The 27,892-nt window shown below is 42.6% G+C and overlaps 1 protein-coding gene across 2 annotated transcripts; it reads right to left on the reverse strand.

Annotated features, from left to right (window-relative positions):
• Nucleotides 1-445: 445 nt before the first annotated feature.
• On the reverse strand, nt 446-27,771 carry LOC124043404 (solute carrier family 66 member 2). 2 transcript variants are annotated; one of them, XM_046361984.1, is made up of 5 exons: nt 26,606-27,771; nt 26,182-26,315; nt 24,192-24,242; nt 18,843-19,059; nt 446-3,289 (listed from the first exon to the last, which is right to left on the reverse strand). In XM_046361984.1, exons 1-5 carry the CDS (start codon nt 26,806-26,808, stop codon nt 3,079-3,081), a joined length of 816 nt encoding a protein of 271 aa, XP_046217940.1. In that variant the 5' UTR covers nt 26,809-27,771; the 3' UTR covers nt 446-3,078. The 2 variants fall into 2 exon arrangements, with proteins under 2 accessions (XP_046217940.1, XP_046217941.1); XM_046361985.1 differs by lacking the exon at nt 24,192-24,242 and having other exon boundaries at nt 26,606-27,653.
• Between the last annotated feature and the right edge of the window lie 121 nt (nt 27,772-27,892).

Genomic DNA, 27,892 nt, shown 5'->3' on the forward strand with positions numbered 1-27,892 from the left:
GGCCGCCACATTCCTGTTTGTTTAGAATACGCTTTACATAAACCCTTTTGACTAATGTTGGTATTGCGTGGTCACAGTGCTTGTTGTGAAGACACAGCGAAGGTGCATTACCATGTAAGTGTTGTTGATAGCCGTTGAGGCCACATGCCTGGAGCCCAAACATGGACTGTGGTTGGTGATCCAGTGGTTCCTCTGACAGATGATGCTAACCAGGTCTCCACTGCTGATGGAATAGTATTATCAGGACAGGTGCTAACAGGCCTGCGTCAGAAATGCTACCCTATATTGCACACTACCTTTCTCCAGGGCTCTAGTCCAAATGAGTGTACCATTTAGGGAATAGGGTGCCATTTCAGATGCACCCTGGGTGTTCTGGTGTAACTTACACCCTTCACACAAACATCACTAGCATAATGAATTTACACAAAGCACAGTAGAATACAAGTTCTCATTTTGGCCTTTAATGACAGCGCCACAGAGCTTTCATGAATACTGGCAACAAGTAACAGCATATCAGACAGAGGTTGATTTAAATTGTCTATTGACGATGAACTGGCAATTCTATAGAAAGAACTGGCCATTCCATGGAAAGAAATGTGGTGTACTGTGTAGAAACACAACAAAAGACACAATGTGGTAATAAAAAGGTCATCAAATATAAAAATGGCCAAAAAATGTGTAACACAAATGATAACTATAAAAGAAAATTGGGGGTACATAAACTGAGGCTGTGATTCAGTCCAAGGCGCCTTACAGAGCAGTGCACTGGACAGCCGACAATGCACTTTTTAAAGTCAATTTCCCGAGTTCGCGGAGACAGAATTCATGGTATGGACACTGCGAAAGCCGGTTTAGGTGTAAATTGCCTTTAAAAAGGGGCATTGTCGGCAGTCCAGTCCAGTGTTCGATAACGCAACTTAGTTTTAAGTCAGAACTCAATCTATGTAAAAAAAAAAATATTCAAAAAAATCACAAGGATTGGCATTGTTTGATCAGCATCTACATGAACAGAGGAATAGTTTTGCAGTTTTACCCATGAACAACAAACTGAACCACCACCAAAATAATACAACTTCACATCAGATACAGTGAGTAATTTTGGTCCGGTTGATGCTACACAACCAGAGTTTACTAGGTGCACAACTTCTTCCTACAATGACAACAACGGTCACCATTTGACATGCGTCACCGTCCTCCTCATCATTGTAAAAAAAGAGCTTGATAAAGGGGAAGTGAACAAGGTTTGTGATTATACAAGCGTTTCAGGATTAGAAAAAGATGGATAGCATAACAAAACAAATATTCCGCATCGCCAGTGATTAAAATAGAGTATCCAGCATAAAAAAATATATATGCGTCTGAAATGGCACCCTATTCCCTATAGAGTGCACTACTTGGTCAAAAGTAGTGTAATAAACAGGGAATAGGACGCCATTTTGGACGCAACCAACTACGTTTTAGCAAGCAGTTCACAAGTGAATATAACAGCTGTAGTGCTGGTATCGTCTTGGTTACACCCAGAGAGATTCAACTTACCATGTGGTCAAACACTCCAAGAGGTTGAGTCTGGACATGCCTACTACTTGGCAAGAACAAAACCCTGCACCCACACCAGCCCTCGGCAGGATAAGATTTGTCTCCACCAAAAGCACACATCTAAAACATTTGAAGAAAGCTGAATAAAGAAATATTAATATAAAACTCTAAAGGTCCTATTTAAACAAATAAAATGTTTCTAGGGGTGCTTGAGGCTGAGAGGAGCAGGGAGATGAGTTGAGTTGTTCATAGACCAGCAAACAGACGGTCACTAGGTCCTCAGAAGCCTTGTTTATACCTGGAGCTAACATGCGACCTTTGTCCTGATCTTGTCCACATTCTGATTGTTCCCATATTTCCAGAAATATGTCTACACATGGTACATATGTGTCTTTAAATTGTCTACGCCTGTCTGGAAATGCAGGCACCATCAGAATGTGGACAGGAGAAAGGATGTTAGAATCAGGTATAAACAGTGCTAAAGACAGGAGCGTTGTACTTGATGTCCTTCCCGATGCGTTGTTGTCGTTTTCATTAACCATAAAAAACACAGAAAGTCCTTCCAGTTCCCTGGCCTACAAACATGGCTGCTACTCCTTTAAATGAAAACAGTAACATAAACATAATATTTGTTTCACACAATGTCCTACCTCCCTCTCTCCACTGACTCCCTTACTGTCCGTAATACCAGCAACACAGTGGTCCACTGAACCACTGAGTCCTTAAGCTTTACCTCAGAGTCATCTGGAGGACACGTGTTGGGCTCCCAGGAACCAGGCCTCTGGCCCAGATAGACTTTTTCATTTTTGGTAAAACTGCTGTTGCTTCCAGTTGAATTAATCTTGTGACTTTTCCAACAAGCAGCAGCAGCAGCAGCAGGAGGTCGTCCAACCAGACCAGAAGAGGCCTAAGTGATCAGACAGACCTGACCCGTGGAGAACTTAGAACAAAGAGCTATCTAAATTAAATGTAGAACCTAATTTCCCCCCAAAATAATAATTCCATTGTACATTCAGTAAGGTTTCTGTTAGTTACTCTGATGATCGGTTGTACATTGTGATCACTGGCTGAGTAACCAGCCCTTTGTGAAAGTCTTTTAGGGTTTTTCCATGAATCAATCATCAGATCTATGGACAGGAAAGCTGGTCCACACTTCCTCGAGTGTCCGTCCATACACAGCGCATATGACTGGTAATGAAGATTGATGCATGTGCATAAGATTCTGTGTGTATGCTCAGGTATATTCATATATAGGGATATATTTTTAGGAATATACTTGTATTACCATTTGCACAACATACAAATACATACATATGACTGGAGGTCCTATCTGTTTTGAAAAGAAATGTAACAAGTGTCATTCAGCAAAATTCTTCAGGCAAAGTAACTAACTAGTTTGTGTGCTCATGACCGAATGGTAACAATGTGTGTGTGTGTGTGTGTGTGTGTGTGTGTGTGTGTGTGTGTGTGTGTGTGTGTGTGTGTGTGTGTGTGTGTGTGTGTGTGTGTGTGTGTGTGTGTGTGTGTGTGTGTTAGGGGGTCTCAGAGTGCCTTGGTGCTGGTCGTGTGTGACACGGTGTGTGAGACGGGTTTCTGCGGGTAGCGGCTGTAGTAGTAGACCTGGAATAGAATGGCAATGTCCACTCCCACCTGCAGCAGACCACAGGTCCAGAACTGGACAGGAGCCTCGGTCAGCAGGAAGTAACCAGTCTTAAAGGTGTCCCCACTCGTCCACATCATCACCATTTTTATACTGCAGGGAGAAAGGGAGTAGAAAGAAGAGGGGGGGGGGGGGGGGGATAAACATTTCAATGTTAGCAGAGCTAGAGATAGTGGTTATGTCCAAAATCTGTCTTGCCTACTACTTACTAAAACGACATACTGTGTACTAAATCATACTACGTACTATGTATTCTGTACTGTTTAGTAGAAATGCATGCAGAAAGCAACAAATCAATATACTAGGCTCACCCATACTAAGAAAGTGTCACCTAATGCACAATTGTGTCGTTTCCCGCCATCTGTTCCTTTTGTTACAGCCTGTCCTCTTATCAGCCGATTATCAGCTGTTGTCAAAACACACGTGGGTCTGAAAATATGTTTCACTTCCTCCATAGAGTGCAGTAAATGCTAGATGAAAAGTCTAAACAAGTATGATATTCTGGCATTTAAAGGATACAACAAATTTCACACTATAAAAAGTCATATTTTTGCATTGCCAAAAAGACTACTATTTAGAACGCAAGTACAGGTATTTAGGCCGGTTACACACCTGAACACTACCTTAAGTCATGACAGAAAAGAGACATTAGGAAATCATGAAACACAATAACAGACCAAATACATCGTTAGAGGTGGGGATACTGACCCACTATTTCCAAAACAAAACTATTAAAAGGAAAGAAATGGAATTAATTCAAGTTCATTTGCCACAACTCTTCTGGAGTTTAAAACTCCTCTCAGGGAGGTTAATAAAATTCAGACGCACGGTGCGGTGAGTTCACCCGTCTGCTCTCTGCTCTCTGCAGCAGATCTTCTCCCTCCTTTCTCCTCTCTCAGGGAGGTTTATAAATTCAGACGCGCGGTGAGTTCACCCACCTGCTCTCTGCAGCCACTCTTCTCCCTCCTCTCTCTCAGGGAGCTGCTTAGGCCGACTTCTCAGGAAGTCAGAGTAAATAAACAACTATAGTTCTGTTGTTCAGCAGTAGCTTTTAGAACAACTCTGTGGTTAGAATCCGGTGTGCTAGATTAGGGTTGGAGCGAAAACCTACAGGACAGTGGCTCGCTAGGAACAGTGTTGGAGAGCACTACTTTAGGCTGTGGCCCCTCTCTGTGTTACTCTGCAGCATTGTGAACTAAAATGAGCCAAATGGGAAGTAACCCACTAACAGTAACAGTAGAAGGGCAGTACAGGAGGTCTCTAGGTATGTTGCCTACTGTACAAAGACCGAGCTTTGAAAGCACTCTACTTTTTAGATGGAGAAAACAGCATTGCTTATTATAAACGGGTATATGCAAGGTTTCTTGGCATGCTGGGCTCCCAGGATCTCCGCTCCATGTTTCTAAAACATCCAAGTTAGTTTTTATAATGAGAAAAGTCTTGACAGTGTTGGCGATTATGGATAAATCACAACAGACAAACAGTCTCCCGAGCTACTGCTATCCCTCTCCTCCAACCTCCCTAGTCTTTGGGACTCTTTGTTTTTCTCCCCAGGCTTTGTACTGAAGCCAAGGACGGAAGGTAAACGCTGACAAAGGAAGGACTGAGGCACAAACAAAGTTAGCAAACCGCATTCAGAAGTGTTTACAATAAACCGCCTACCACAACAACATTCCCACAACAACACTCCCTTCTGAACCAAGAGGCATCCTCGATCTGCTGTTCTTCACACTACCTGCCTCGTGTCGTGACATTTTGGAGCAGGGACCCCTGCTCAGAGTGCCAGAGCCAATCCTGACATGTCAGCACTTTCCACTCACGTGTAAACAACACAGGTTAGTCAAAGGACAGAATGCTAATCTGAATATAAACACATTTAAAGGGTGAGGGTGGGGCAGATGCCTCATCTAATTGGTGTCAAGGGAAGACCTGTCAAATCATTCACACTTTATTTGTCACATGCGCCGAATACAACAGATGCAGATCTTATTGTGAAATGCTTACTTATAAGCCCTTAACCGACAATGTGGTTCAAGAAATAAAGTAAAGAAAATAGTCACTAAATAAAATACAAGTTTAAAATAAAAAGTAACACTATAAAATAACAATAACGAGGCTATATACAGGGGGTACCAGTACCTAGCGAATGTGTGGGGGTACAGGTTAGTCGTGGTAATTTGTAAATGTATTACAGACTCGGCCAGGGAGAGGTTGAAAATGTCAGTGAAGACACCAGTTGGTCCACGCATGCTCTGAGTTCACATCCTGGTAATCTTTGTGAATGTTGACCTGTTTAAAAAGGTCTTGCTCACATCGGTTACGGAGAGCGTGATCACACAGTCATCCGGAACAGCTGGTGCTCTCACGCATGCTTCAATGTTGCTTGCCTCGAAGCAGGCATAAAAAGGCATATAACTCGCCTGCTAGGCTCACGTCACTGGGCAAGCTCGTGGCTGACTTTCCCTATGTAGTCCCTGTATAGGGTTTTGTAGGGTTGCGGTGTACGTTGAAAATTCCAAATAATTATTCAGACAACATTTTCTAGGTGTTTCAGGGAATGGGTTTTTGCACTAAGCAAATACACTGATGTCATATGGTATGCAGTAGTAGGCCCAATAAACAAATCCATAATAAATACAACACACATCCTATGAATATTATACTGCATCCGTGACGTTAAGACTGGTTCATATCCACACAGTACTGTGAAGTATTGACTACACTGCCAATACCTCTAATATGGTACCACTCTCCCTATGTCATTTGTCTGACCCAGTATCAATGTTATTGGCAAGGCAACATGTTCAATGATCCATACAAGTGAACTGATGAAGATTTGCTGCATTGAGGCTACAAATGGTGGCTTCAAAGTATGAAGACTATTGTCTCGCTGAAGCCACTCGGCAGAGGTAATTGTCTTCAGGCTGATTACAGGGTACAGGTTCACCTTGTCTCAGGCTGTCTGCTAGGTCCAGTTGAAGTTGGAAGTTTACATACACCTTAGCCAAATACATTTAAACTCAGTTTTTCGCAATTCCTGACATTTAATCCTCGTATAAATTTCCTATCTAAGGTCAATTAGATCACCACTTTATTTTAAGAATGTGAAATGTCAGAATAATAGTAGAGAGAATGATTTATTTCAGCTTTTAATTCTTTCATCACATTCCCAGTGGGTCAGAAGTTTACATACACTCAATTAGTATTTGGTAGCATTGCCTTTAAATTGTTTAACTTGGGATTAACGTTTCGGGTAGCCTTCCACAAGCTTCCCACAATAGGTTGGGTGATTCCTCCTGATTCCGCCCATTCCTCCTGACAGAGCTGGTGTAACAGAGTCAGGTTTGTAGGCCTCCTGGTTCACCCACGCTTTTTCAGTTCTGCCCACATATTTTCTATGGGATGGAGGTCAGGGCTTTGTGATGGTACCTTGACTTTGTTGTCCTTTGTGATGGTGTTCTTCGGCTTGCAAGCCTCCCCATTTTTCCTCCAAACACATTGGTCATTATGGCCAAACAGTTCTATTTTTGTTTCATCAGACCAGAGGGCATTTCTCCATAAAGTATGATCTTTGTCCCCATGTGCAGTTGCAAACCTTAGTCTGGCTTTTTTATGGTGGCTTTGGAGCAGTGGCTTCTTCCTTGCTGAGCGGCCTTTCAGGTTATGTTGATATAGGACTTGTTTTACTGTTGATATAGATACTTTTGTACCCGTTTCCTCCAGCATCTTCACAAGGACCTTTGCTGTTGTTCTGGGATTGATTTGCACTTTTCCCACCAAAGTACATTAATTTCTCCAATTGACTGAAATTATGTCAATTAACCTATCAGAAGCTTCTAAAGACATGACATCATTTTCTGGAATTTTCCAAGCAGTTTAAAGGCACAGTAAACTTAGTGTATGTAAACTTCAGACCCACTGGAATTTAATTATGAGTGAACTAATCTGTCTGTAAACAATTGTTGGAAAAATTAATTGTGTCATGCACAAAGTAGATGTCCTAACCGACTTGCCCAAACTATAGTTTGTTAACAAGAAATGTGTGGAGTGGTTGAAAAACGAGTTTTAATGACTCCAACTTAAGTGTATGTAAACTTCCGACTTCAACTGTAGCACCCACAGGATGAGGGGAGGAAAGAGGAAGGGGTGAGACCTGTCAAACCTTCTATATTATTCATGTCTCCACCTTCACACCCCTTTACTCATTTCATTTGTACCACCCTTTTTAATAACCTTCCCATGCATCTACTCATACTACCTCCCTCCTCGCATCTTTCTCTCCCTCCATTCTCCCCCTCTCCCTCCAAATCCATCCAAGATAGGAAGCTTGTTAATTCTGGAGAAGAGGAGAAACATTTCTTTCTTTCTCTCTGAGTGCTGATGTAGAGTTTGGGCCAGCTCTGTGTGTAATGACGTGAGAGCAGGATTGAGGATTTGATCAGCCCTCCTGAGAACTCGGTCTGCGTCTCCAATGGCCCCCTATGTACTGCACTACTTTTGACCAAGGCCCATCTCTATAGGGAATAGGGTGCCACTTGGGATACAGCCTCAGAGAGAATGCTGGGAGGTCAGGGATGGGGTCAGAACATGCCTGGGAGATGATTCTAAAAGTCCCCAGCCACTTACAGAAGACTAACTGAGAGGTAAAAAAAGCCTGTATGTATCGGTGGTAGCGGAGGATGGAAGACTCTCTGCATTTCATCAGGTAATCAGCAGCTCCACAGCCCAGGTGGGTGGGCAAGTTGTCGTAGACTTGTCTGACAAGGTAGTGATGCAGTGTTGTGAATGCAGAGACAGACTTGTATACTGACTGAATTTAATGGTCAAACAACAGTTAGATGGCAGGCTAAATAAGGCACTCCCTCTGAGTGTGTTATCTGTCCATGGGAAACAGCTCACACAGAGAGGACTTATAAGGACAGTCAGTCAGTAGGCGGTCTGCAAAGCCTGTCTCTCCATGTTCCATTACCTTTATCTCAGGCCAGGGGCCCAGACATCAACGCCAGCACCCCAGGTATCCCCCACCTAGCTACCCTCCCCCTCCCCAGTCATTAGTTTGACTGCTCCTGTCGGTTTATGTTCATTGCTGCCCTGCTACACACACAGACGCACGCCCACACACGGCTGGAGACCTGACATCATGCCAGCACACCTAGACCAAAGTGCCATTAATTCTGCACACAGAAAGGATAGGAGGGAAGACCACAATAACTAAGTACATCCATCTCCAAAACCACTGGGCAAACCAAGCCCACGCAAAATCACCACACCGGGAAATATTCACAATATAATACATCTCATCCAAGGTGACCACAGGGGATAAATTCAGCAGGATTACATGATGTGTGTTTCGTAAGCTCTCAACTTCAAACAGCCCTATAATTAAGCCTCAAATTCAAATGAATTGTCTTTGACCATAGAGCTATGTTTGACAATGTATCTTGTTTTGACCATGGAGCTACATTAGAGAGAGACAGAGAGAGATCTGTTCTTTACTGAGGTTGACTTGACATCCTTGAAGTAAATACGTGATTTGGAGCTGTACTGTAACAATAGAACAGGAGGACTACATTTACATCCACTTTGGAAATCATTTCCCATCAAACCATGACAAGACCGATTAGAATACACTTCCTGTATACAAGCTCCCCCCATCCTCTCCTCCCCCTCACAACATTAGAGTAAACATTTTGTGTCACCCACAGCCCCCAGTCACACTCCTCTTTGTGTTGTAGTAATGTTCTGTTTGGTAACTGTCTGCTAGAGGGGTCTTGTGCCTGGCTCTGACAGGTCAATATAAACAGGAAGTGATGGAAAAGCAAACGCATGCCTTCAGCCTGTCATTAGCAGGCTGATGACATAGTCAGTTTTACAAGGGTATCTTACCGATCCTTGACGTCGGCGATGTCATTTACAAAATAGCGTCCAACACTCTACACAGCAAATTGGATGCAGTCTATCACAGTGCCATCTGTTTTGTCACCAAAGCCCCATATACCACCCACCACTGTGACCTGTATGCTCTTGTCGGCTGGCCCTCGCAACTTATTCGTCGCCAGACCCACTGGCTCCAGGTCATCTATAAGTCTTTGCTAGGTAAAGCTCCTACTTATCTCAGCACCCACCCATAGCACGCGCTCAGCAGGTATCTCTCACTGGTCATTCCCAAAGCCAACACCCCATTTGGCCGACTTTCCTTCCAGTTCTCTGCTGCCAATGACTGGAACGAATTGCAAAAATTGCTGAAGTTGGAGACTTATATCTCCCTCACTAAATTTAAGCATCAGCTATCTGAGCAGCTTACCGATCGCTGCAGCTGTACATAGTCCATCTGTAAATAGCCCATCCAACTACCTGCCTCATCCCCATATTGTTATGATTAGCTTTTTTGCACACCAGTACTTCTACATCATCATCTGCACATCCATCCCTCCAGTGTTAATGCTAAATTGTAATTACTTCGGTACTATGGCCAATTTATTGCCTTACCTCCTTACTCCATTTGCACACACTGTATATAGATTTTTCTGTGTGTTATTGACTGTACTTTTGTTTATCACATGTGTAACTCTGTGTTGTTTTTGGTTGCACTGCTTTGCTTTGTCTTGGCCAGGTCGCAGTGGTAAATGAGAACTTGTTCTCAACTGGCCTACCTGGTTAAATAAAGGTGAAATAAATCAAATCAAAAATTACCATCAAGTGTCCCAAATGGCACCCTTTCCCTAATAGGCCCTAATCAAAAGTAATGCACTATAGTGCATTCGGAAAGTATTCAGACCCCTTGACTTGCTCCACATTTTGTTACATTACAGCCTTATTCAAAAACGTCAAACAATTAAATAATCTACACACACAAAGCAAAAACAGGTTTTTAGGAATTTTAGCAAATGTGTTAAAAATAAAAGGAAATATTACATTTACATAAGTATTCAGACCCTTTACTCAGTACTTTGTTGAAGCACATTTGGCAGTGATTACAGCCTTGAGTCTTCTTGGGTATGACGTTACAAGCTTGGCACACCTGTATTTGGGGAGTGTCTCCCATTTTTCTCTGCAGATTCTTTCAAGCTCTGTCACGTTGGATGGGGATTGTTGCTGCACAGCTATTTTCAGTTCTCTCCAGAGATGTAAGATGGGGTTCAAGTCCGGGCTCTGGCTGGGCCACTCAAGGGCATTCAGAGACTTGTCCCGAAGCCACTCCTGCATTGTCTTGGCTGTGCTTAGGGTCGTTGTCCTGTTGGAAGGACTCTAGAGCAGGTTTTCATCAAGGATCTCTCTGTACTTTGCTACATTCATATTTCCCTTGATCCTGACTAGTCTCCCAGTCCCTGCCACTGAAAAATATCCCCACAGCATGATGCTTCCACCACCATGCTTCACTGTAGGGATGGTGCCAGGTTTCCTCCAGATGTGACGCTTGGCATTCATGCCAAAGAGTTCAATCTTGGTTTCATCAGACCAGATAATCTTGTTTCTCATGGTCTAAGAGTCCTTTAGGTGCCTTTTGGCAAACTCCAAGTGGGCTGTCATGTGCCTTTTACTGAGGAATGGCTTCAGTCTAGCCACTCTACCATAAAGGCCTGATTGGTGGAGTGCTGCAGAGATGGCTGTCCTTCTGGAAGGTTCTCCCATCTCCACAGAGGAATTCTGGAACTCTGTCAGAGCGACCATCGGGTTCTTGGTGACCTCCCTGGCCAAGGCCCTTCTCCCCCGATTGCTGAGTTTGGCTAGGCAGCCAGCTCTATGAAGAGTCTTGGTGGTTTCAAACTTCTTCCATTTAAGAATGGAGGCTACTGTGTTCTTGGGGACCTTCAATGCTACAGACATTTTTTGGTACCCTTCCCTAGATCTGTGCCTCAACACAATCCTCTCACAGGTGGACTCCAATGAAGTTGTAGAAACATCTCAATGATCAATGGAAACAGGATGCACCTGAGCTCAAATTCGAGTTTCATAGCAAAGGGTCTGAATACTTATGTAAATAAGGTATCTCCGTTTTTCTAAAAAACTATTTTCATTTTGTCATCATGGGGTAGTATGCATAGATTGATGAGGATTTTATATTTTATTTAATCAATTTTAGAATAAGTCTGTAACGTAACAAATTGTGGACAAAGTCAAAGGGTCTGAATACTTTCCGAATGCACTGAATATAGGGAATAGGGTGCAATTTGGGATGCAGCTCTGTTGCCATTAACCATTTCTGGACCTGACTGGACTGGCATGGCAATGGCATGTTCTGGGGTTTGGCTTAACACATTCATTATTTTATGAAGGCATATCTTTTTAATGATGAGTCTTTGATAATCAATATGATAATGAGCTTCTCAATCCTTCTATTTTTAGTCTGTTGCATGATCATTCAGAGACTACTTACATTGTGTTGTGTTGTGTGTGTGAACAGAAAGTATTCACACCCCTTGACATTTTCCATATTTGGTTTTATTACAGCCTGAATTTAAAATTAATTAAATTGAGATGTTGTGTTATGGGCCTACACACAATACCCCATAGTGTCAAATAAGTGGAATTATGTTTTTGGAAACTTTAACTTAATTAATTAAAAATGAAAAGATTAAATGCCTTAAGTCAATAAGTATTTAATCCCTTTGGACATAAATGATGGACATTATCGAACTAAATCAAACATTTAATGTGGAACTGGGATTCCTGGGAGTGCATTCTGATGAAGATCATCAAAGGTAAGGGAATATTAATAATGCCATTTATAATGTTGACTACCCAATATGGCGGATATCTTTTTGGCTGCTTTGTTGTCTGAAAGCTGTACTCAGATTATTGCATGGTTTACTTTTTCCGGAAAGTTTAAAAAAAATCTGACACAGTGGTTGCATTAAGGAGAAGTGTATCTATATTTCCATGTCTAACAATTGTATTTTCATCGACATTTATAATGAGTATTTCTGTAAAATGATGTGGCTCTCTGCAATATCACCCCATGTTTTTGGAACTAGTGAACGTAACGAGCCAATGTATACTGAGATTTTTTTATATAAATATGCACTTTATTGAACAAAATATATATATGTATTGTGTAACATGACGTCCTATGAGTGTAATCTGATGAAGATCATCAAAGGTTAGTGATTAATTTTCTCTCTATTTGTGCTTTTTGTGACTCCTCTCTTTGGCTGGAAAAAATGGCTGATTTTTTCCTGTGACTTGGTGGTGACCTAACAATCGTTTGTTGTGCTTTCGCTGTAAAGTCTATTTGAAATCGGACACTTTGGTGGGATTAACGACAATATTACCTTTAAAATGGTATGAGATACATTTACATTTAAGTCATTTAGCAGACGCTCTTATCCAGAGCGACTTACAAATTGGTGCATTCACCTTATGACATCCAGTGGAACAGTCACTTTACAATAGTGCATCTAAATCTTGAAGGGGGGTGAGAGGGATTACTTATCCTATCCTAGGTATTCCTTAGGATAGGATAAGTAATAGGTCTGGTTGAAAAGCAGTGTGACTTTTTAGAAGTTTCAGGGCAATGTCTTCGAGAGGAATAATTCAAATAGGAATACAATAGGAAGAGGCAGACACAGTCGGTCCCAAATCAAACATGTTTGTTCGATTTTTATTTTAGATTGTGTTTCTTCTTTCTCTGGCTGCAACAGAGGCCATGCAATTTAGCAATTACACATTTAACATCTAAGATGCATAAGGGAAAGATATAGAAACCTTGTATAATGTGTACATGATACATGCCACATATACCAAGCAAATACATAAAACCATCACATATACAAAGGCAATGGAACCACACGGTAGATTCTACCCACAGTGCAAAAGGAATAGATAGCAGACAACTTACATGTTGAGTGCATATCCACAGCATTTGTGAAGAACGTCAGCTTCGACATTAGGTTAGATGCCCAGGTTTAAGTCACTGCACAGCAGTAAAACTATGGGACAGCTAGGATGAAATAACAATTGATCCAAAAGGCCAACTTGGAAATAGCGTTACCCTAGCCTGGTATGCATAAACATTTAGGCCTTAATTATCATCTTAAACCTTGGATGCATAGTTGAAACAATAACAACGCAGCCACCCCACCTATTTTGGCAAAAAGCTGAGATTGGCCTGGAGAAATGTAACCACTATCAAATTCAGACAGAGATATGAATGAAACCCTGACCATGATATCAAAATGGTAGTTTTTACCATGTTGAGGCTATACAGTGTTTGTTTACATTTAGGTCATTGTCACGAACATTGGCATAAAAAAAATAGTTTGGGTTCTGATGGGGTAAAACACTTGAACTAAGCTCATGAGGCATTTATAAGTTAAATTCTTCAAGAATCAATGGGTATATATAATTAATTTGTAAGTCCAAAAAATGGATGTAACAACTAAGGATTCTAGCTGTACTGCAGCCAATGTATTTTCCATGCTGACAAAAATGAATGTTATACGGCTTCATCAGCTCTTCTGACATCATTCACATCTTCTATATGAATAGTCTACACCACCAAAATAACCTTTTGGCAAATATTGATTCTGCCCAAACAGTCGTGAGCAGAGTGAATAGGCCAAGGTTTTGGTTATCTAACTAACCTACCACTCAAGCAGGAACCACAACCAGGTGGACACAGGACATGACGCAGTATTCTCTATGGGTAGAACAAGTAAACAGACAGTCTTTGCTCAAGAAACAAAACGGGCTAGTTACACAGCATAAATACCATCTATATAACTACAAAGGGGTGGTGATGCAAGTTTCCAACTAACTGACACAACACCTGTTATGAATAATATTGTAAGTCGCTCTGGATAAGAGCGTCTGCTAAATGACTTAAATGTAAATGTAATAATATAAAACGTATGATTCAAAATTTTCCAGTACCTCCAATCCAGTGTTTACATATGCAAAAGAGTGTGGGCTACATTCATTTCAGAATATGTTGCAGACGTCCCATTCCATATTGAGTCGGATACCATGAATGGGAAAATTACTGTACCCTCTGGTAGCTTTGTTTTTTTGTTGGCCAGACAGTTACAAACCATCTCCTTTCACGCTCGCCTTTAATAACAAGCGGATAGAAACCATGAGCCACTGCAACACGAAAGGTAACGATAGATTTAGCGTATTCGACCACGGCTGTTCAAGCCTTCCACTGGAAAACGTCGGGTTGGTCACAGAATTGGACAAAAAGCTTCAGGCCAAGTCGGCGAATCACGATCACATTTGCAGGATGTGTTGCTTACTGCCTTGCAATGGTTTCACCACGCGTAGACCTGGATAAGTGCAGTAATTTAAGCTTTCTATGTGAAACCGAAAGTCAGAATTGATTAGTATTAGTGGGGAAAGTAAGTAACCCCCCACAAATGGATTCATTGCGAAAATAGAAAGTAGCAGCATGTGTGCTGCAATGGACAAATACCCATCTACACAAATTAATAGGACAAAACTAGCACCAGGGACAACTTTGAAGCGATATACTGATTTAGCAAATTGAAGAATGTTTAAAGGTGTAACGTTAACTTCAGAGAATAAGGGTCTGACTTCCCAACGGAGCAAGGCCAAGTATGTTTACAGCTGAAAGGGCATGGGATAAAACATTTTTTAAAAGATATATAGCTTGGTTAGGTAGAGTAACGTTAGATGCAAAGGGAAACCCTCCCTTACCCATTGTGTCTGACACAATATCCTTCATTGTTGAACACGATATCACATATGTATACAGAGCTCCACGAGTCCCATCTTTCTTCGTTGAGGACAAATGATTCCATACACAAATAGACTTGCACCAATAATTATCCTCGTGTAAAGTAAACCATTTTCATAAAAAGAGGTTAGGCCTACGCGAAAGACTAGGTTAAACTGTTATTTTTCCACGATTAAACCAGAGCAGTAGAATAGTTCCAGATTTTGCATGAATAAATCTCCGCTCCTGACTAGTATACTCCAAGCGATAACAAGGGCTTCTCCAATACATGCATGTTTGAGGAATTTTAATTATGAGATTTCTGTTGTTTAAATTTGGCGCTCTGCATTTTCACTGGCTGTTGTCATATCGATCCCGGTAACGGGATTGCAGCCCTAATAAGTTTTTAACAAGTTACATAATAAGTTGCATGGACTGTCCCCAATAAGGGTTTAACATAATTTTTACTACTATTTTATATCTGTACCCCACACATACAGATTATTGGAAGGTCCCTCATTCGAAGTGAATTTCAAAACAGACTCAACCAAATACCAGGGAGGTTTTCCAATGTCTCGCAAAGAAGGGCACCTACTGGTAGATGGTTAAAAAAATATCCCTTTGAGCATGGTGAAGTTATTAATTACACTTTGGATGGTGTATTAATAAACTCAGTCACCACAAAGACGCAGGCGTCCCTCCTAACTCAGTTGCCAGAGAGGAAGGAAACCGCTCAGGGATTTCACCATGAGGCCAACCGTGACATTAAAACATTGTAGTTCCTCCACAATATTAACCTAAATGACAGAGTGGAAAGCGGTGGTGTAAAGTAGAGTAATACTTTGGGGGGGGGATATCTGTTTTTTTCTGTACTTTACTTGACTATTTATATTCAGGTGTGTAAAGCTCTTAGAGACATACCCAAAAAGAAACAGCTGTAATCCCTACCAAAGATGATTCTAACATGTATTGACTCAGGGGCGTGAGCTCTAATGCAAATGTGACTTCATTTTCAATACATTTGGAAAAATGTCAAAACACATGTTTTCACTTTGTCATTATGGGGGTTGTGTGTAGAAGGGTGAGAAAGAAAATATGTGTAACACATTTTCAATTCAGGCTGTAACACAAAATGTGGAACAAGTAAATATATAATAATAATAATATATCCCATTTAGCAGACGCTTTTATCCAAACCGACTTACAGTCATGTGTGCATACATTCTACGTATGGGTGATCCCGGGGATCGAACCCACTACCCTGGCGTTACAAGCGCCATGCTCTACCAACTGAGCTACAGAAGGACCACAAGAGAAGTGAACCGTTTCTGAAGGCACTGTGTGTGTGTGTGTGTGTGTGTGTGTGTGTGTGTGTGTGTGTGTGTGTGTGTGTGTGTGTGTGTGTGTGTGTGTGTGTTGCTCATGACTCGGTCACAACTGCGTGACTAATAGTAGGAACTCGGAACACTACTGAAGATCCTCAATTAAAACTCCATGACGATGACAGCAACGGTACTAAATGGGTATAATATAATCATCATCAGAATAACAGCATTAGAATGGAGCTTTAACAATGAAGCGTCATGTTCTATATACATTTAATTGTCTGTGCGAATCCTGCCTAAGGATTTCATCGCTAGTGAGAACGCAGTAAAAAGCCAATAAGTTAAATTAAAAGACAATCTAAGGAGGCATCCTGTTCAAAATAAGGTCTCAGTTTAAATAATACACTATATATATTCACAAAGGTATGTGGGCACCCCTTCAAATGAGTTGATTTGTCAATTTCAGCCACACCCGTTGCTGACAGGTGTATAAAATCGAGCACACAGCCATGCCGTCTCTACAGACAAAACATTGTGAGTAGAATGGCCTTACTGAAGAGCTCAGTGACATTAAAACGTGGCACTGTCATAGGACGTCACTTTTCCAACAAGTCAGTTAGTCAAATTTCTGCCCTGCTAGAGCTGCCCTGGTCAAATGTAAGTGCTGTTATCGCGAACTGGAAATGTCTAGGAGCAACAAGGGCTCAGCCGTGAAGTGGTAGGCCACATAAGCTCACAGAATGGGACCGCCGAGTGCTGAAGCATGTAAAAATCTTCTGTCCTTGGTTGCAACACTCACTACCGAGCTCCAAACTGCCTCTGGAAGCAATGTCAGCACAACAACTGTTCGTTGGGAGCTTTATGAAATGTTTTTCCATGGCTGAGCAGCCACACAAGCCTAAGATCACCATGCGCCATGCCAAGCGTCGACTGAAGTGGTGTAAAGCTCGCTGCTATTGGACTCTGGAGCAGTGGAAACAGGTTCTCTGGAGTGATGAATCACACTTCACCATCTGGTAGTCCGACGGACGAATCTGGGTTTGGCGGATGCCAGGAGAACGCTACCTGACCGAATGCATAGTGCCAACTGTAAAGTTAGGCAGAGGATGAATAATGGTCTGGGGATGTTTTTCATGGTCCGGGCTAGGCCCCTTAGTTCCAGTGAAGGAAAATTGTAACGCTACTGCATACAATGACATCCTAGATGATTCTTTGTGGCAACCGTTTGGGGAAGGCCTTTTCCTGTTTCAGCATGACAATATGCCCCTGTGCACAAAGCGAGGAACATACAGAAATGGTTTGTCGAGATCTTTGTGGAAGAACTTGAGAGGCCTGCACAGAGCCCTGACCTCAACCCCACTGAACGCTTTTGGGATGAAAAGGGAACACCGACTGCGAGCCAGGCCTAATCGCCCAACACCAGTGCCCAACCTCACTAATGTTTGTGGATGAATGGAATCAAGCTCCGCAGCAATGTTCCAACATCTAGTGGAAAGCCTTCCCAGAAGAGTGGAGGCTGTTATAGCAGCAATGTTCCAACATCTAGTGGAAAGCCTTCCCAGAAGAGTGGAGGCTGTTATAGCAGCAATGTTCCAACATCTAGTGGAAAGCCTTCCCAGAAGAGTGGAGGCTGTTATAGCAGCAATGTTCCAACATCTAGTGGAAAGCCTTCCCAGAAGAGTGGAGGCTGTTATAGCAGCAATGTTCCAACATCTAGTGGAAAGCCTTCCCAAGAGTGGAGGCTGTTATAGCAGCAATGTTCCAACATCTAGTGGAAAGCCTTCCCAGAAGAGTGGAGGCTGTTATAGCAGCAATGTTCCAACATCTAGTGGAAAGCCTTCCCAGAAGAGTGGAGGCTGTTATAGCAGCAATGTTCCAACATCTAGTGGAAAGCCTTCCCAGAAGAGTGGAGGCTGTTATAGCAGCAACAATGTTCCAACATCTAGTGGAAAGCCTTCCCAGAAGAGTGGAGGCTGTTATAGCAGCAATGTTCCAACATCTAGTGGAAAGCCTTCCCAGAAGAGTGGAGGCTGTTATAGCAGCAATGTTCCAACATCTATGGAAAGCCTTCCCAGAAGAGTGGAGAAAGCAATGTTCCAACATCTAGAAAGCCTTCCCAGAAGAGTGGAGGCTGTTATAGCAGCAATGTTCCAACATCTAGTGGAAAGCCTTCCCAGAAGAGTGGAGGCTGTTATAGCAGCAATGTTCCAACATCTAGTGGAAAGCCTTCCCAGAAGAGTGGAGGCTGTTATAGCAGCAATGTTCCAACATCTAGTGGAAAGCCTTCCCAGAAGAGTGGAGGCTGTTATAGCAGCAATGTTCCAACATCTAGTGGAAAGCCTTCCAGCAGAAGAAAGCCTTCCCAGGAGGCTGTTCCATCTAGTGGAAAGCCTTCCCAGAAGAGTGGAGGCAATGTTCCAACATCTAGTGGAAAGCCTTCCCAGAAGAGTGGAGGCTGTTATAGCAGCAATGTTCAAACATCTAGTGGAAAGCCTTCCCAGAAGAGTAGAGGCTGTTATTGCAGCTGGGCTATGAGTAGTATGGAAGCAAGAGATGGGTTGAATGACAGCGAACGTCAAGTGAGAGAAAGCGGAGACAATTGAATGGTCACCGTGGTGACTTCAGTGTGTATGCGTGACGCCCTCACCTCATCCCCTCAGTACTCTTGTTCTGGTAGTTACAGTAGAGCTGCGGCGTCCCCAGCATGGCCTCCGTGAAGACAGCCAGGAAGCCCAGGCTCTCTACGAACACAGACGAGTCCAGCAGCAGGTAGGTGACGTAGGCCGCCAGCAGGGTGAACGCCACCACACACTGCAGGTAGTCCACGAAACGACTCCATGACCAGAAGTGGCTCCAGTCAAAGTCTGAGGCAGACAGACATGCGGAGAGAAAGTAAGACACAATACTAACACTGACAGACTGACGGTTCTTACCTTTTCGAGGTCGATCTTTCTCCATCGTGATACGTCGAGAAGGCTGCAATAAAAAGCATAGCATGTGACGTGGAACAAGGAGGCATAGCTGCATGGAAAATTAATTTGGAAAGTGCAGAATGATTTACTAATGTTCCTGCCTCACTGACTTCCCAAATGTTTCCTAAAAAGGTTGAATGTTTTTTTCATCAGGGAAATAAACAAAAACAAGTGCAGTTCAAGTTTACTGAAGAAGGAGCCATATGATGTCATGACAACTACGGGCCTGCAATACAATCTCTAGTGATCTGACAACATCTCAGCTAGGAGACTGGCACCTCCACAATACATTGTGCTGCTACTGCCTGTCATCTCTAACCTATAGGAGTAGCTAAGACAAACGTAACGCGATCAGTGTATGAATAAGAAGGTTAGTGATGAGGATGCCTCCTTCTTTGGCATGTTGACGATTATGTTACGTTAAACTGTGAAAATGTTAGCCTTATAGATTCATTCCCTTTCCCTGCGGTAAATCAATGAAGTCACCACTGAGCTGCACGTAATGCGTTTTAAAACTTCACTGAGACAACAATACATGGAGCCTGACCCCACTCTTAATGACGTTAGGGGAGAGAAGAAGAAATGGAGGAAATTAAATCACCACTGAAAGGAGGTGGAGAAGAGGTGGAGGGGAAACACGCTGTGCAGCATCTTCAATAGGATTTTACACAAACCTCTACATTGTACAGGGTCACATTGAAATGTGACACTAAAAAGACACATTGGAACATCAAGCTCCTCTGAGGAGGCCTGTGGAACAGAGTATGGGACGAGAGCGTCAGAAGGATTATGGAGAAAAACAGTTTCAGGAGCTACAGGTGAACCTCGCGACTCAAACACACTTAAACTGAATCAAATAAAAAGAGGGCGCAAACCCATACATCTCATCTAGAATAACGTGGTTGGTTTGGTTTCCTAGCATTCTCCATAATCACATTTCCTTTTGACAAACCACAAGAAGAGGTATGACACATTACCTAACGTGTCCAGCTGACTTACTGAGATTGAATTCTGAAGTGCATTCTAAATTACAATGGAATGTATTTTACTGAAATATTGATGTTCACCGGATCAGAGATTGAGATGACATTTCTAATAGGCATGGCAGACAGGTGTATGTGTGTATGTGAGAGTATGTGTGGAAGTCAGGGTGTGCATGATGGATTATCATGTCTACGGTCTGCAGCTAAATCACGGAGTGGGGTGAGTCCGTCTTGCCCTCACTGATAACAGCAATGCCTTGAGGGGGGTGAGGATATCTCAAAGAGGCGCACACACACACACACACACACACACACACAGAGAGAGAGAGCTGGAATCATGTCATATTGATTTGCATGTGTTGGTCTCCTCAGAACATTAGTTTAGAAGCTGTCATTTAGCCTGTCAGGTCTGACATTTACATGTTGTCATTCATAGTCCATAATCATGCAGGGAAAACAAAAGCCACCTAAAATAAAAATGGTCCAGAAAAAAATAACCTGCTTTTTGGGGCTAAATTCAAAGCTAGAAGTCTGAGGAGAGTAGAAGGTGATTCATTGGAACCAGTCAGATTCACTCCATACAGGAGAGCCTGTGATGACTAATAAGCATCGAAAGAAGAATATAGACTATTCCCAATGCCCAGTTCCCCTGTCCTCCCTGATTGTCCCTTTAACAGTACACAGGCCTAACAACCAACCCCCCTCACATATCTGGTACTGCTAAATACTGCTCAACGTTCTTTGTTTGAACTCACAGGGAGGGAGCTTAACGCACCTGCACTCCGTGGTTATTTCTCCAGAGTGATTGGGCACCTGCTGTCATAATGGATCCAGGATGAGGTGCCATAGAGAGAAGGAAGCCAGGGAGGGAAGCCAGCTATGAACATCACAGAACATTAAACTGTTCGGTACAAGCACAGGACACACACACACACACAGTCTCAGGAATATACAGAAATCTACTGGTTCAACAGGTCCGTGTGACAGTCCGATGATAACGTGTCAGAATACTGTCATTTCGTCTGTCTCACTTTCACACTCATGTTTACAACTTCAGTGAAAGCAGGTGAAATTATTTTTGAAATATTCCATTGTAACCAACCTCATCAAAGCCTGAAACCCCAACAAAGATAAGGAGACGTCAGAACTATTTGTTACTCCCAAACTACATTTAGACAAACCGCCCTTCAGGGAGTTCGCCAAAGAGTCGTTTGTTGATGAATTCCTTCTTTTACATCCCATACATACACTTTCCTTCCCCATTTTATTTCTTTACCTCCAGCTGTACTCTTTCATCCTTCCAACAATAGTAGATTACAACATGCCTCTCCTTCTTATCTCCTCCTGGATGAATCAGTAGAGGAACAGACCCATGTCTATGCAACAGACAGACGAGCAACAGACACATACACTACATGGCCAAAAGTGTTCGTCGAACATCTCATTCCAAAATCATGGGCATTAATATGGAGCCGGTCCCCCCCTTTGCTGCTATAACAGCCTCCACTCTTCTGGGAAGGCTTCCCACTAGATGTTGGAACATTGCTGCGGGGACTTGCTTTCATTGAGCCACAAGAGCATTAGTGAGGCCGGGTACTGATACTGGGCGATTAGGCCTGGCTCGCAGTCTGCGTTCCAATTCATTCCAAAGGTGTTCAACGGGGTTGAGGTCGGGGTTCTGTGCAGGCTAGTCAAGTTCTTTCACACCAATCTCAACAAACCATTTCTGTATGAACCTCGCTTTGCGCACAGGGACATATTGTCATGCTGAAACAGGGAAGGGCCTTCTCCAAACTGTTGCATTCGAGGTTCCCGTTCTGTGAGCTTGTGTGGCCTACCACTTCTCTGCTGAGTCGTTGTTGCTCCTAGATGTTTCCACTTCACCATAACAGCACTTACAGATGACCAAGGGCACCTCTAGTAGGGCAGACTTCTGACTGACTTGATGGAAAGATGGCATCCTATGACGGTGCCACGTTGAAAAAGTTACTGAGCTCTTCAATAAGGTCATTCTACTGCCAATGTTTGTCTATGTAGACTGCATGGCTGTGTGCTTGACTTTATACACCTGTCAGCAACGGGTGTGGCTGAAATAGCCGAATCAACTCATTTGAAGGGGTGTCCACATACACTATATATATAAAAGTATGGCTATGGAACAGGCAGGGGCAAATAGTGAGGCTGAGGGAGACGGAGCCAGGGAGGAGAGGAATAGGGTCTGGGAGACAAAGAACCAGAGAGCCAGGGAGGCAAAGCTCCAGATCCAGACCTGTACTGCCCAAAGCTAGGAAGAGGCTAAGGAGAACACACCCTGGCTCTGGTTCCAGCTAGAATGCCAAGAAACATAACAACTGAACTCTGGTTCCTCTGCCAAGTACCAACTGTTTCATGTACAGGCCAGAACAGTGAACGTACATGTGGGACACAAAATGCCAGCTTTTGATGAGGTAAGTTGAAGACAGAATTAAGCTTTTTCTACTGTGATGAGAAGAAAGCCAGCTTACCATACCACTGGAGTTGTGCTGTAGAACATCACGCTGGGTGGAAACAATTTGATAAGTTGTAAGAAGTTGGCAGCAACTCCACCAGTCAACTCCCAGTTCCCAATGACACAAACACACAACACTCAATTCCAAACACAGCGGCTGAATAAAAGGGTGGCAAAAAAAAATCACTTTGATTGCTGAAATGAACATCTTCAACAGTCTGTGCCTTTCTCTACAACTAGAATTGGATTCTACAATGCACAATCAAATTAAACAAACAGATTTTGATGGGGATTTTGGAATTATGTTACTCAGAATGAAGCATGGATTTTTAAGAGAGAAGACGATTGAACCCAATGAAGTGTGTGATGGACGGCAGTTCTGAGAAGGTAAACTACATCACTGTCAGTGAGGACTCTGGACAATATACAACACAAAGCATTAGAGGTACTGTAGGCCTTTGTTATTTCCCAGCACCACCTACTGTCCACACGGAGGAGAGCAACTCCTACACATCTACAAAGCAGCAGTGTTAACCAGAACTAACCACAGCATTGAGATCCATTGTTAGTAAATGCATACTTATGATGGGCATCACACGCGATTCACAAAAACAAAGTTGTCAGCACAATGAAACAGGTACAATCGATTGCTGGTCATCAGCCTCTGTCAACTGGCTGGGTGAGGGGCTCCGTACAGTAACAAGAAGAGGGAGTTGAAATAAAAGGGAAAAGATAAGAGGTTGAATAGCCAGGACAGAGTTAGGAAGACTACAGTCTGACACACTGTCACATCTGTGAGGTGTCTGTGCATCTTTAGCAAGCTGGTGTGAATCCAAGCCATCATCGTTGTTTTACCAGTTAGGACCACAGAGCAGTGCACATTAGATTTCACGTGCAGCATTTAATAGAATTGTTGCTGTAGCGCTAACAAAATAACACTGAGCATAGTTCATTTCAAACCAAAAAAAACATAGCCGAGCGAAAAGTCTATCAAGGTCAATAACATAGCAAGTAAATCGCAACAAATCAAAAGTCTTAATGCAAAGGTTAATCAATAGATAGGAGTCTAGAATACATGCACGTTCATGTTCTGAGTAAGAATCTGATCACAATCAGACAACTCAAAGAACTGAAGATAAATTAAATGTCCATGCACAATCACTGCAATACAGTAGATGCATGCTACAGTAAACTAATATCAGTAGATAAAGAAAAAAAAGCCTTTTACAAACTGAAACAATTCAAGCTATTGACTATAGCGAACACGCATTGTGAACTTCCATGCGAACACTATAACAACTATATTGGTTCTTTAGGAATCACAAATGGAGATGTAACGAGGAAGGATCACATGCGATGCAGGAGGATCCATGCCAGGTTAAGGCATGCCAGGTTAAGGCATGCCAGGTTAAGGCATGATGATGCTGATGAGTTAGTGGCAGTTAGCACTGTGAATGGAGCAATACGAGAGGGAGAGCCACACAAGACCATGCGGTAAGGAAAGAGAGAGAGATGAAGGGAGGAAGGCAGAGAGCGAGAGAGACAGTACCTACCCAGAAAGAACTTCTTAGGGACTTTGATCTCCTCGTCCTTACTGTCTGTTGCTACAGACACAAAATAAGAAGAGGGAACAGAGAAAGAGAGCTTGGTTTCTCTTGTGCTACAGACCAGAACTGACCCACAGTTTGAAGTCAAAAGAAGTTTATTTTTGACATAAGGTTAGTGATTTCAAGTGGACAACCCAATAACTACCCTGTGGGAATTAACATAGTTGAAACCTCAACGTTTGTTTTAAGTTAGAGTTGAAACATCAACGTTTGGGTCGGACAGAGTTGAAACCTAAACTGTTGTACAGAGTAGAGACCTCAACGTTTGGCCAGAGTTGAAACTTCAACGTTTGCTTTAGGTCAGACAGAGTTGAAATCTCAACGCTTGACTAATCATAAACAGCCCGTTTTCTCAAATCATCCGACCTGCCTACCTTGATCCTGTCAATTTGATTGGCTACCAAACTCTAAATTGAGGCCACATGATGGCAGCACTGAGCATTCAATGTTCTCGTATTCCGTTGGCAAGGAAACTGGTGTCGGTCAGTCAATCAACAGGCTGAGGAAGGGAGTTATGAACCAGATTCAGCAGCCAGCCCACTCTAGTTCCGTTAACAGATTATCAACATCCTGTTATGACTGCAATGGGAATATTTAGGATGAATAAAGTTAATGTTTAGCATGCTACATGTTTCACTTTGTTTAATACACGTGATTCTGCCAGTGTTCTGTTTGTGCAAGGTGTGGGTTGAATTAGAGATTAATAATCTATTTTACAAGAGAGACCTGGCCAAAATAGCAGCACACATAGTTGCAGACATATTGACAACTTAAAACACAAAGCACTAGAGTTTATATACATACATTTACACATTGAACAGCAAGATTTTTGGGGAAAGTGTGGTGCAACTAGTGGTCAAAACACTTAAATTTCCCATCAGTGTGAATATTATGATTGTTCTCATATCTGTTGATCGTGTTTGACGTCAGACTGGAGGCGCAAGGACCGAGGACACACTGATTATTACTGTATTCTGTGACACTGTGTGATTATGTAGGCGCTGACAAAGTCACTGGCTCTATGTTTTCCTACAAGCCTCTCAGGCTGGTGATTACAGAACATGTGGTCAGTGCTGTCTGATAAGTATATTAATAAGGGCAGTTCTCTCTGCAAAAAGGCCATTCTCTCTGCAAAAAGGAGAACAATATCCCACACAGGAGCAGACTCTTATTCGCATGGACATTACAAAGACAAACTAGAGTTGTACAGTACAGGGCCACATTCAGTAGGCAAATGTTGCAGATGCAAATGTTTTACTTACTTAACCTTTATTTAACGAGGCAAGTAAGTTAATAACAATTCTTATTTACAATGACAGCATACCCCGGCCAAACCCGGACGACGCTGGGACAATTTAGCGCCGCCCTATGGGTCACCCAAACATGGCCGGTTGTGATACAGCCTGGAATCGAACCAGGGTCTGTAGTGAGGCCTCTGATACAGAGATGCAGTGCCTTAGACCGCTGTGCCACTCGGAAGCTCATAAATGTCATGGAGAGCCAACATGATTCATTATTCTACATGTCAGAGAGGCATGTTTGATCGACATAACTAACCCATTTCTATCTGACCGTTCCACAACATTATGCCCTGCTGAATGAACCCCATAGCACTGGGTTGGTTTAGATTGTCAAACAATGATTTGGAGATGTGTGCACCACCTTGAGGTTAGCTGGGTGTGTATCTCTGTGAGTGGGTGTGCAGTCAGATTTGAGTTGTGTGTTTAAGCTGTAAAGTAGATCATGAAGATGAAGGAGTTCCTTTGTGAGGAAGGACAATTGGGCAACTAAGGAATGTGTAACACACACACACACTCCAGAGGTTGGTGATACAACCAAGCACTATCAGTAGTTCACACCATGATGTGAACAAGAGATGATAAACTGATTCTAAAGCTATAAAGAGTAGGGACAGTCCAGGGAGGAGGATACCGACCTGTGAATGAACGTCGCTTCGTCTGGAGTTCGGTGGCTACACGGACATTGGTACACAGGTTGAGCATGATCAACATGGTGGCTATCATGACAATGCTCTGCCACAGGAGTGGCGTCTCAAAGTAGCGCCCAAACCTGGAAAGAGGAGACAGGGAGTAGTCAGGGCACAGGCTCCAGGGTGACAATACTATGCTGCATGGAGACAATAGGCTTCTGTTGGAACCAAACAACAACTGTGCTATGCAAACCAATACAAGGATTCCCGTGAGAGGCAGTATCATTTTCAAACACAGTAAAATCTGAAGGGCCAAATAGTTTAAGTCTGTCTGTTCTTCAAATGCACTTAGGCTACAGCCTTCACATGCATCAATGCACATTTGAATACCCTGAAACCTCAAGATTACTGCACCTGTGGCAAAACTTACCTGAACAGTATACGTAGAATGTTGGCCACCAGTAGGACGAGGCAGACATAGGTGGAGAATCCCTCTGCATTCTGTGTCCGTCTGATGTCCCTGTACTGGGGGATGTAAGGCACCACTCCACCAAACACCATAGCCCCCGCAGCGATCCATGTCACCAGTTGGTTCAGGACATACATGAGCTGCTCAAACATCTCATCTTCCATGTTCTCTATCGGTTATCTAGTCTACCAGGGCACACAGCAAATCATGGGAAGTCCCAAAGGGGCTGCGCAAAGTTCTAGTGAGCTGCACTTGCCTTTCAATGATGTGGTGCAGCCTAGTCAGAGAATGTGAATAGACCAGTGCATTCGTAAGTTTATTGACAGTCAACTATTGGATCAATAACCAATGAAGGGGACAGAATTATGTGTTCCTGCCATAGAAAAAAAGTTCCTTCTTTCAAACCGGATGTAAAGCAGAAATAACTATGTCCATCAATTATGTTCTATTGAACTGTTTACAGTAGTCTCCAGAGGTTCTACCTTAGCAGAAATCCCGAGTTACGGCGCCTCTGTTTCATACTACTGTGACTATATGAGATGTACAATGTAACAAGTTGAATGTTAGGCTACAATTGAGAACATCAACAGTCCGCCAGATAAATCTAGCTCGTCGGTCGACCAATCTAATTAATGCAATATTATTCAATAACAGTTTCAATTGACTGAATTTTTCGCGATTTGTAAAGAAAACTAAAATAGTCAACCCTCGACATTTGCTTTCCAGTTGTCCCCAGTCTAATCGAAGCGACTCAAATCCCCAGTCTTCCGGATGGGTTTGTAGTTACAACTGGACAGTAGCATAAATATGTGCGTCACATGATTGTCATTTACAAAACAAATCACGTTTGTCTGAAAAATTTAATTCCAGCAAAAATCGAAAGATCGTGAATTTACCGGAAAGTGCAAAAAAGCCTACGTCCACTGCTCTCTCCCCGCCACACAAACAGAACACTAGAGCAGCACTTCCTTCTACGTCAAAATCGTCGATCCCTGCTTTGGCAACATCTGAGTTTGGCTGCATGGTCCTAGACAGAATCAGGTTTAAAGGGGGCATCAACCACTTAGTGTATTTATGTATATCCTATTGTACTTGTTATATTTTGAGACATTGAACATAGGCCTATATATGTGTTTTTGTATTTTTATTTTCTTCCATCATTATCATGATGAACAGTTGACATTCTGAGAATAAGGGATGATTGCAGTGAGTCCGGATTAAAACATTTTGCCGAGGTTACATAATCGT

This window comes from Oncorhynchus gorbuscha, linkage group LG09 (genome assembly GCF_021184085.1).
Source record: "Oncorhynchus gorbuscha isolate QuinsamMale2020 ecotype Even-year linkage group LG09, OgorEven_v1.0, whole genome shotgun sequence".
NCBI classification, from domain to species: Eukaryota; Metazoa; Chordata; class Actinopteri; order Salmoniformes; family Salmonidae; genus Oncorhynchus; species Oncorhynchus gorbuscha.